The 11,136-nt window shown below is 51.9% G+C and overlaps 2 protein-coding genes across 4 annotated transcripts; one reads left to right on the plus strand and one right to left on the minus strand.

Moving 5' to 3' along the window:
* Nucleotides 1–3,941: 3,941 nt before the first annotated feature.
* On the plus strand, nt 3,942–8,313 carry LOC105472326 (homeobox B13). Of its 3 annotated transcripts, XM_011725461.2 has the most exons (4): nt 3,942–4,784; nt 5,017–5,148; nt 5,723–5,952; nt 6,571–8,313. In XM_011725461.2, the coding sequence occupies exons 1-4, from the start codon at nt 4,184–4,186 to the stop codon at nt 6,604–6,606; spliced, it is 999 nt and encodes a 332-aa protein (XP_011723763.2). In that variant the 5' UTR covers nt 3,942–4,183; the 3' UTR covers nt 6,607–8,313. The 3 variants fall into 3 exon arrangements, with proteins under 3 accessions (XP_011723763.2, XP_011723764.2, XP_011723765.2); XM_011725462.2 differs by lacking the exon at nt 5,017–5,148; XM_011725463.2 differs by lacking the exons at nt 5,017–5,148; nt 6,571–8,313 and having other exon boundaries at nt 5,723–6,370.
* Nucleotides 8,044–8,953, minus strand: LOC105472327 (PRAC2 small nuclear protein). Its single transcript, XM_011725464.3, is given in 2 exon segments — nt 8,044–8,203; nt 8,206–8,953. Coding segments are annotated over 2 exon segments (273 nt in total). The 5' UTR covers nt 8,383–8,953; the 3' UTR covers nt 8,044–8,107.
* Between the last annotated feature and the right edge of the window lie 2,183 nt (nt 8,954–11,136).

Genomic DNA, 11,136 nt, shown 5'->3' on the forward strand with positions numbered 1-11,136 from the left:
TATGAAGCTTATGCAGGGCTGAGGGGGTGAGAAGTGACTGGCACTCTTTAGGGCAACTCTTAAGGCAATTACAAGCAGGTTGCTTGTAATTCATTAGAAGCAGATACACATGGAGGCATACAAATAGAGCTCATATTTATTCAGATTGGGAAAGGCTTTTATGTGCAAAATCTCATTATATCACCACAGTATTTATGTGAGGAAAGAATTATTATCCATATTTTACAGATAAGGAGACTTAATCTTACTTTAACTGATGCCAGTTGAGGTCCATGATAGCTCATGGGCAGATGCACACACATACCTATGTACAGGAAATAGGGGCACATACCCAAGTGTTAATAAATATGAGATCCAAGACTGGGTGTGGTGGCTCATGCCTGTAATCCCGGCACATTGGGAGGCCAAGGCAGGGGGATCACTTGAGGCCAGGAGTTGGAAACCAGTCTGGCTAACACAGCAAAACCCCGTCTCTACTAAAAATATAAAAAATTAGCTGGGCCATAGTGGCACTCACCTGTAATCCCAGCTACTCAGGAGGCTGAGGCATGAGAATCACTTGAACCCAGGAGGTGGAGGTTGCAGTGAGCTGAGATGGTGCCACTGCACTCCAGCCTGGGTGACAGAGTGAGACTCTGTCTCAAAATGAATGAAACAAAATGAAATAAAACAAAATAAAAATGAGATCCAGAACTGTTCCCTGGGATCTAGCAGATGCTAAATAAATTGTAAAGCAAATAAAACAAGCACTATAGAATTTATTTGTACTGAAACGTATCCCTTTACAGGAGGGTCTCCAGCATAGCTGGTGACCTTCTCCCCACTCCCTCCACGTTTAAGTTAACCATCTCTGCATTCCACAACACTGCAGTTACATGCACTTAGCTACTTATTTCAATGAACATGGATAAGAACGCTATATATCCAAAAGCACAATTTCAGGAAGTGTTGAAATGAATTTAAAAAATTTTTGTTTTTAATTATTTTTCCTTAGTATTTGAGATACAGCTGACATGCAATAAAGTGCAGAAATCGCAAATGTACAGCTTGATGAATTTTCACATCAACAAAGTCTTGTAACTAGCATACAGATTGAGATGGAGAGTATTTCCAGCACCCCAGAAGCCTTCTTTATGTCCTTTTCCAGTCAGGAGACCTCTCCCCATGGCAATCTCTATTCTGACTTCTATCACTATACCATAATTTTGCTTGTTGCATAGAAATGTAGAAATTGAATCATACAAAAGCTACTCTTTTGTGTCTGGCTTCTTTCACCCACATATCTGTGATTCATCAATGTTGTGTATAGTAGTGGTTTATTCTTTTTCAAAACGCTGTGTAGTACTTCATTGTTTAATTATACCATGCTTTCTTTACTCATGCTACTGTTGACAGACATTTGGGTTGTTTCTAATTTTGAGTTACTATATTTTGGTTTCATTTTGAGAAGGGGTATCCCTATTATCCCTATTACCCCTGTTGCCCAGGATTTTTTTTTTTTTTTTTTTTTTGAGACAGAGTCTCACTTTGTCACCCAGGCTGGAGCGCAGTGGCATGATCTTGGCTCACTGCCTTCCAAATTCAAGTGATTCTTCTGCCTCAGCCTCCTGAATAGCTGGGATTACAGGTGCCCACCACCACACTTGGCTCTTTTTTTTTTTTTTTTTTTTTTTTTGGTATTTTTAGTAGAGACAGGGTTTCACCATGTTAGCCAGCCTCGTCTCAAACTCCTGATGTCAAATGATCCGCCTGCCTTGGCCTCCCAAAGTGCTGGGATTACAGACCTGAGCCACCATGCCTGGCCCCAGGCTAGTCTTGAACACCAGGGCTCAAGCGATCCTCCCACCTCTGCTAGGATTAGTTGCTAGGATTACAGGCGTGCACTGCCCTGGGTGGGTTTGAGCAACTATGGATAAAGCTGCTGCGGACCTACTAGTACATGCCTTTCGATGGATATAAACATTCATTTCTGTTGGGTTTATGCCCAGGAATGGAATTGCTGGGTCATAGGGCATGACTATGACTATTACTATTTTTTTAATTTAGGGATCTATTAATCCCTCTACTGTACGAGGATGAATAAATGTGCTTGTGTGTGTGTTTGCCTAGTGGAAGCTAAAACTGTGGACATGCCCTATGTATCTATCATCTACCAAGTAAAAATTGGTGAAAAATTCTTAGTGTTTAGGTAAAAATCTGGATATTTCTGCAGTTCATAATTAGACAAGCAAGAAACTCTGGTGAGAAACTGGAAAGCACTGAAGAGACGACGTCTCCCTTTTCTTCCATATTGTTTTCAAATGCAATAAAATCTAGTGAAGATTTCGTGCTTGGTGTCTTCAGTTACAGCAATGCTCATTAGGAGTGATGTGTACTACAGCCTGTGGGCCCTTTCCCACAAAGTGGCTTAAGTTCAAGGTCAGGTTGGTGGGAGGCTATGATTGAGTCCGCCCAGAGTTTAGGGTAATCCATTCCATATAATTGCCAAGACCCTCGTGTAGAATGGAAACATTCCTGTCTTCTCCAGAAAAAACGGGAGTTCTAGAAAAAGCAGACAGAAGAATTTGATTTGGGAGGGGTAGTAAAGGAAGCGGAAAACCTCTAAAGACAGATTTATGAAACAAACCGTTTGATTCTTCTGAATTGCACTGCACAATAGGCCCCAACAGAGGGGCCTCAAGCAATTCTGCCAATGGTTGGGGCTTCCCCTCCCATTCCCTTTTCCTTCTAAGGAAGTTTAAAACTTGGAGAAGGCAGATAGGGGTCTTGGACTTTCTGGGCACTCAACTTGGGTGGGAGTGTGCCAGCATCAGGACAGTTTCCTAGGCTCCTTGCAGACCGTAGGGAGAGGGCTGCAGGGCAGGGAGACTGGCATCTCCACACAGGCGTCTGTATTCTTGGGGTCCAGAACTCCGACAGCTGGTTTCTGGCAGTCAGCCAGGCCTGGCTTCCTCAGACTTCCTTAGATCCCAAAAAAGGGGGAAAGCGACTCTCTTTTCTTTCTCTTTTCTGACTGGCACTTCAGGATTTTACAAGATTGTGTCCCATCCCCTCTGTCAACTTCTCTCTTTCCCTCTTTGTGTTGCTGTTCTGGGTCTCATCTCTCCCTCTCCCAGTCCCTCCCTCAAGTCCTGTGGGTCTCCGTTCCTCTGTACGTCTTTCCCCACACTTAAAGGGAAATCCAGACCCTTCCACAGGCCACTCTAGAGGCTCCATTTCCCCTTCACGTCCCGACGTGGAGTGTCCTGGGCTCCGTCTAGATCGCGCGTCTTCTACGTCTGAGTTCGTGTCTCCCGCCTCTTCCCTCAGCCTCACCCGAATCAGGGCCTCCAGAGCATTCTGGGCAGTAGTGAGTCCCTGGGCAAGGGGCGTCCAGGGCACCTCCCTGGGGCCCGGAGCAACTCATTCCAGGACATCTGGGACAGGAAGCGTACCGGGAATGAACCAGAGTGCTAGTACCCAGGACCCAAAGCCAGGGGCTGCCAGAAATACCCATTAACCCCCATTTCCCAGCCTCCTCTTACACAGGCGCATTCCCGGGTTCTCCTTTGAGGCCGGGAGCGGCCTCCAAGCCCCACCCCCGACTCCCCTTCCCCCCCAGGAGATGGACACTTTATAGGGAGAGCTTTTTATTCTCTCGTTAAACCTGCCAAAGCGCAGGAGACAGAGAGCCAGGGAGGGAGGGGAGGAGAAAGAGGTGGGGACCTGCTCCTCATCCCCTCTCCTCCGCCCACCACGCCTCCCCTCCCCCCGGACGTGGAACTGGGACTCTGCAAACTGGAAAGCAGCGAAAGGACGCCTCCTTCCTTTTCTCTCGTGTTGTTTTTAAGTGCAATGAGAGACAGAGAAGAGTGGAGAGGGAAAAGAGAGAGAGAGGAGAGAGCTGAGAGAAAGAGAGAGAGAGAAAGAGCGAGAGAGAAAAAATAAGCTGGGGTAAAGTATTTTCGCAGTTTCTGCCTTTAGGATTTTATTAGCTTCTCTCCCCCAGGCCGCAGCCAATCAGCGCGTGTGCCCGGGCCCCTGCGTCTCTTGCGTCAAGACGGCCGTGCTGAGCGAATGCAGGCGCCTTGCGAGCTGGGAGCGATTTAAAACGCTTTGGATTCCCCGGGCCTGGGTGGGGAGAGCGAGCTGGGTGCCCCCTAGATTCCCCGCCCCCGCACCTCATGAGCCGACCCTCGGCTCCATGGAGCCCGGCAATTATGCCACCTTGGATGGAGCCAAGGATATCGAAGGCTTGCTGGGAGCGGGAGGTGGGCGGAATCTGGTCGCCCACTCCCCTCTGACCAGCCACCCAGCGGCGCCTACGCTGATGCCTGCTGTCAACTATGCCCCCTTGGATCTGCCAGGCTCGGCGGAGCCGCCAAAGCAATGCCACCCATGCCCCGGGGTGCCCCAGGGGACGTCCCCAGCTCCCGTGCCTTATGGCTACTTTGGAGGCGGGTACTACTCCTGCCGAGTTTCCCGGAGCTCACTGAAACCCTGTGCCCAGGCAGCCACCCTGGCTGCCTACCCCGCGGAGACTCCCACGGCCGGGGAAGAGTACCCCAGCCGCCCTACTGAGTTTGCCTTCTATCCGGGATATCCGGGAACCTACCAGCCTATGGCCAGTTACCTGGACGTGTCTGTGGTGCAGACTCTGGGTGCTCCCGGGGAACCGCGACATGACTCCCTGTTGCCCGTGGACAGTTACCAGTCCTGGGCTCTCGCTGGTGGCTGGAACAGTCAGATGTGTTGCCAGGGAGAACAGAACCCACCAGGTCCCTTCTGGAAGGCAGCATTTGCAGGTAACCTCTATTACCCTCGGTCCCCCTGTCTCTGAGCCTGGGATTGTGGGTCCCACTGGCATTTCCCTGGGAGGAGGAGGAGGAGGGAGACTTGGGCTGGTGAGGATGAGCTTGGTGCTCCTACCTTGGTAATTAGGACTCTGAAGGAGGGTCCAGGCAGCTGGATGGAGGTCTGTGTGAGGGTCCTGAGCTGGGTGCTATCTGAAGCCTGAGGGCCACCTCCCTTCTCCAGGAGGCCCTGGGACCAGCCTTTCAACATGTCTGAGAGGTTTGGATCTCTTTGCTGTTGAGTGGGGATCAGGGTGTCCCTACCCAGCACAATTCCAGACTAATTCTACACAAAGGCTAAATAACTCTCAATTCGGTGAGTGGGGAGTGGGTGTGGGAGATAGGATGTACTGTAGAGAATACAACCCCTCACGTTCTTTTAGATGAGTTTTCCAATTCCAAAAAGAAAAATTTAGGTTTCCTGCAGTCATGACATAGATGTGTGCATTGGGATGGGTGGATGTGTGTGTGTGTGTGCGCGTGTGTGTATATGCATGTAGTGGGAGTGGGAGCAGAAACGTGTTTCCAGAATTTGCCTGTAGAATCTAAAAGAGTGGTCAAGAGTCTGGAAATGCATGAAGAGTGGACGTATGTGATGGTGGGCAAAGGCCTGTGTGTGGTGTGGGGGTATGTTTGCAGATTCGTGGGTGTGAGAGCAGTGATGGGTGAGGATGGCCTTCAGGAACCAAGGCGGCTGAGCGGTGGTGAGAGAACAAGCCGGAAGCCAGGGTGGTGTCCCGGTATGCTTTGGAGGAACAGGATTGCACGTGTGCCTGTAGGGTGACCTGTGTGCACCTGTGGGATGACTTAGCTTGGGGCTTGCAGGGTCTGGGTCTGCATGGGTGGGGATCTGACCATGCCTTTTCCTCCCTCTCTTTCCCGCCGTGCAGACTCCAGCGGGCAGCACCCTCCTGACGCCTGCGCCTTTCGTCGCGGCCGCAAGAAACGCATTCCATACAGCAAGGGGCAGTTGCGCGAGCTGGAGCGGGAGTATGCGGCTAACAAGTTCATCACCAAGGACAAGAGGCGCAAGATCTCGGCAGCCACTAGCCTCTCGGAGCGCCAGATTACCATCTGGTTTCAAAACCGCCGGGTCAAAGAGAAGAAGGTTCTTGCCAAGGTGAAGAACAGCGCTACTCCTTAAAGAGATCTCCTTGCCTGGGTGGGAGGAGGGAAAGTGGGGGTGTCCTGGGGAGACCAGGAACCTGCCAAGCCCAGGCTGGAGCCACGGACTCTGCTGAGAGGCCCCTAGAGACAACATCCTTCCCAGGCCACTGGCTCCTGGACTGTTCCTCAGGAGTGGCCTGGGTACCCAGTATGTGCAGGTAGAGGGAAGCCCCTTGTGACAGCCCACTCCACCAGGGTCCCCAGAGAATCTGTCCCAGTCATCATCATTCATCCTGACAGTGGCGATAATCACGATAACCAGTACTAGCTGCCATGATCATTAGCCTCATATTTTCTATCTAGAGCTCTGTAGAGCACTTTAGAAACCGCTTTCATGAATTGAGCTGATTATGAATAAACTTGGAAGGCGATCCCCTTGCAGGGAAGCTTTCTCTCAGACCCCCTTCCATTACACCTCCCATCCTGGTAACAGCAGCAAGACTGAGGACAGGGGAAAGGGCAGATTCGCTTATGTGGCTGTGATGTCCGTTTAGCATTTTTCTCAGCTGACAGCTGGGCAGGTGGACAATTGTACAAGTTGTCTCTTCCTCCCTCGTTGTCCACCCTATAGGTTGTACCCACTGGTCTTGGAAGCCCCCATTCTTAACATGATGATTTTGCCGTCGTGTGAAAATGAAGCCAGCAGGCTACCCCTAGTCAGTCCTTCCTTCCAGAGAAAAAGGTTTGAGAAAGTGCCTGGGATTTCCTCCCGCAAACCCTGTTTTCTTTTAGTATTTCTGGTGGTTCTGACCAAAGCAGGTCATGGTTTGTTGGGCATTTGGGAGCCCAGTGAAGTAGATGTTTGTGACCTTGCCTACTCAGCCCTTCCCAGGCACAAACAGTGGCAGAGTGGTGCCAACCCTGTTTTCCCGGTACACGTAGACAGATCCACAGTGCGGAATTCTGGAAGCAGCAGACAGACGGGCTCTTCGCAGAGCCCGGACCGTGAGAGGGACATGGGGACCTCTGCCTCTGCGTTCATTCTCTGATGTCCTGTACCTGGGCTCAGTGCCCTGTGGTACTCATCGCCTGGCCGCACAGCAAAGCCAACGGCTTCGTGCTGGGCCCTTCTGCATCTTAGGCTGGGGGTGGGGGGTGGAGGGTGGGAGTGAGTGGGCCTGCAGGCCATTCTCCACAATTGAGCCCACAGGCCTGAAGTCTGGAGAACCCGCAGAACCGAAGTTTCGAGCAGCGGGTTGGTGGGTCGGTGGCAAGCAGTGGGTCGGTGGCGAGCAGTCGGTAGGGGGCCGCGTCCGCCACTACCTCGAGGACCTTTCCCTTCCGGAGCCAGCTCTCCAAGAAACCCCGCGGCAGCCGCCGAAGCCAAGGGATTCGAGTGTTTATGGCCTGCGGTCGGGTGGGATCCTAGCCCTGGCTCCTCTCCCGGGAAGGGGTGAGGGTGGGATGTGACTTAGACTCCTACAAATCTGTTTACCAAAGAGGAGCACGGGGCTGAGGGAAAAGGCCAAAGAGTGTGAGTTCATGGGGACTGGGGGTTCGGGGGAAGAGGACCAGGAGGAGGAAGAGGGGGTCGATTTCCTGATTTAAAAAATCGTCCAAGCTCCGTGGTCCAGCTTAAGGTTCTCGGTTACATGCACCGCTCAGAGGAGGTCATTTTCTGCCTTCCACGTCCTCCTTCAAGGAAGCCCCATGTGGGTAGCGTTTAATATCTCAGGTTCTTACTCCTCTGTCTGTATATGCTCAAACCCGACCAACGACCAACGATCCAGCAAGTAAACCCCTCCCTCGCCGACTTCAGAACTGGCCAGAGTTCAGCGGAGATGGGCCTGTGGGGAGGCGGCGAGATAGATGAGGGGGAGCGACATGGTGCGGGGTGCCCCCTTGGAGAGAGGAAAAAGGCCACAAGAGGGGCTGCCACCGCCACTAACGCAGATGGCCCTGGTAGAGGCCTTTGGGGGTCCGGGACCTCTGGACTCCCCGTGCTCTAACTCCCACACTCTGCTATCAGGAACTGAAACTTAAGGGTCTTCTCTGTTTTTCACTCGCAATAAATTCAGAGCAAACAAAAGATGTGGAATCTTAGAGATTTATTCCACTAGTGTGTTAGTACCATTAAAAAGACAAGGGCGCCCCCTCCCGGCAGAGGCTCACCACTCCAGGAGAACTTGCGGGCAGTCTTTCATCTCCCGCGGAGCTACCGGCTTCCCGCAGCCTGGGGCCTCCTGGGTACTTACTGGGCTGCGTGTGGCGGCTCCAGGACGCGATGTCGCCTGCCATTCGGCCAGGGCATCGGCAGATGTATTGGTCCAGCCCCTGAGAGACCCAGGAAGAAGGCAAGGAGGTTCGGTACGAGCGATCTCGAATGGAAGAAGGCGGTCGGGCTCCGGGAGCCAGGCCGCAGCGCCATCCGCCTTCTGTCCATGTCTTCGTTAGTAATATATTTATCTTCCTCGCCATAACAATTCGCGGTGGACCCCCTACTTTTTTTTCGGATTTACTTGTATGGAATCTGTGCAAAGGATACTTAATTTCGTTTTGTATTAAACCCTTTTATTGGAAATCCCTTCCCAAACAATTTTAGTCTCCCACCTATCCCCGGCCGACCACATTGAAATCTCTCACTTATTTGTGTTTAAATAACAACAAAATCTACAAACCTACACTCGCCTGCAGCTATTTACTGTTAAATAAGGGCTATGTTAAGCTACAGGAGGAAATGTTTTGCTTACCATTCGGACAAACACGTGAACACAATGTCACAATAGGTGAATCCAGACAACGGTCTCACAGACGAATAAACGCAGAGGCACACACATATACTCCGGAAAATAAGCAGGGTGCCTTTTCACCAACAAGGCGCAACTGTACTCTGAGCTGCCCTCCAGACCTTTCCCCTCCCTCAGAGCCAAACGCCGCCCCCCGCAGCGGGTCTTTCAGCAAGCTACCAAACGGGATCGGAGGGTCGCGTCTACGCGGACTCTAGACCTGAAATAATTTCTAACTCCAAAGCAGGTGGATGTTATTAGGCCTCCAGAGCCGAGTAAGGGAGTAGTGGCGCAATGCGTAGAAACCACCTCCGGAAGCTCTTTTGGAATCTCGGTTCCGGCACCCGCAACGCAGAGTGCGAACCTGAGACTCCATCTTTTGGGTTTTACTCCGGCTGGCGAGAGCTTCGGGGACCCTGCGAGGCAGCCGCCAGCCGAGAATCCACCCCGCCTTCCCTGCACGCGATCCGTACTCCAAGTAGTAGTTCCGGGGCCGGAAGGTGGAAAGCCCCCGAAGCAGGAAAAAGCCTCATCCAGACCCCCCAGTTCTCGGGAGTAGCTCCAGCTTTCCTTCCCCAGCCCAGAGCAAACTTCTCTTCCCTGCAGCTCCCCTCCTCCCCTTCATTAAACTTGTATTCAAGGTTCTAAGTGCTGCACTCTAATTAGATTTCCTTCAGGGGAGACCCTGTGCCCCCCAGCCCCACCCCGTCCTGTCTAATAGAAACCCCCAAGCTCCAACCGCGAATTAAATAAATGAACTCGTTACCGTAAACTTGCAATAAAGCCCGGAGGCGACTGCTGCGGAGGGGGCAAAAGAAGATTTCGTTGTTTTTGAAATTTATACCATTCTCACCCTCCCGAACAGTCGCTCTCCAGGAAAGAGGGGAGAAAGCTCAGGAGCAGCCCTGGGCCTCTCGCCCAAGAGCAGGACACCCCGCCCCTCCCCCCCAGGCGCTGGCCTGGGCCTGAGACAGATTTAAAACATCCAATGGGGAACCAATGACAGCCTTTCTTCCTCTCTCCTTGCCAGTTAGTTCTGTGTAGAGGGGATGAGGGGGAGGGGAGGAAGTGGTAGGGAGAGTGAAGGAAAGAATTCCACCATTACCCCCTCTCCTCCCCTAAAACTGCCCCCCGAACTGGGAGGGGCACAGGGGGTAGCAAAATAGTTTAATCGCTCCTAGAATAATGCTGGCGCCAGCCTCGGGGGAGGGTCAGGGACTTTGCCGTTGGACTTGAACTTCCAGGCTGGTGGTCTCCACCCCCATTTTCCTAAACGTTTTTTTGGGAAGAGGGAGGAAGGTGAGGGGAAGAGAGGACATCTCTGGCCTTGGGAAAGAGGGAGGAAGCCAGTCAAGGGAGGAAGGGCCACAGCAACCAGGAGTTTCCAGGGAGATTCGGAGGTTTGCCGGGAGGCGAGGAGGCTGCTGGGAGGAGACACTCCAGCTTTCGCCCCGACTTGCAGCTATGAGGTGGGGAGCCACCAACCGCAGGCCTGCTCACTGAGCCCCGCCCCAGACTTTACAGGGAGGGGGGCACCCAGTGCTGTGCTCCCGTCCTTCCTTTCCTAGCCTAAGGTGTGTGAACAGAGCGCCACTGGGAGGCCGAAACCTTCAGGTCGATGCCTGCTTGCGAGTTCAGGCAAGCTGGATTCTGGGCCCCACCTTTGCAGAGAGAACAGCGATGTTGTGCGCCCATTTCTCAGATCAAGGACCGGCCCACCTTACTACCTCCAAGAGTGCTTTTCTCTCTAATAAGGTAAACTAGCTGATCGGTGGGCCAAGGGCGTTACCGATGGATCTCTCAGTATGGTAGCTGCTTCAGGAGGCCCTAGGAGGCGGTCTTCCAGGATTTTGGGAGCCTTCACTGGTTTTGGGAAACAAGAGATGGGTGAGCAGCAGGCTTTCACCGATACCACTTGGCGGGAACACCTACTCGCTGTTTCCTGGGGAGACCAGCAGCCGCCCTGGGCAGAAAGGGACAAAGAAAATATTTCGCAGCACGCGGGACCTGCAGGGCCTGGGCGGGGGAGAGGCTTAGGAGTGGGAACTAGTACCCGCTGTAAGGTCCGCCATAAGACTTAATATTTGTCTCCAATCGGATGGAGTCCTGGCACAAGCAAAATTAATATTGTTAATGTTATTATTATTTAAAACTATAATATTTTACAAAACATCTACTTTGAAAACTGGACGAGGCCGGGCATGGTGGCTCAACCTGTAATTCCAGAATTTTGGGAGGCCGAGGCAGGCGGATTCCTTGAGCACAGGAGTTCGAGACCCGCCTGGGCAATGTAGCAAGACCCCGTCTCTAGTTATATAATAAAATTTTTTTAAAAAGGAAACTGGGTGAAAATTAACTGTGATTATAACAATTATTATTATTCTCTTTTACAAACTCATCCTTAAGGCAAA

Source organism: Macaca nemestrina, chromosome 17 (assembly GCF_043159975.1).
Source record: "Macaca nemestrina isolate mMacNem1 chromosome 17, mMacNem.hap1, whole genome shotgun sequence".
Classification (NCBI taxonomy): Eukaryota; Metazoa; Chordata; class Mammalia; order Primates; family Cercopithecidae; genus Macaca; species Macaca nemestrina.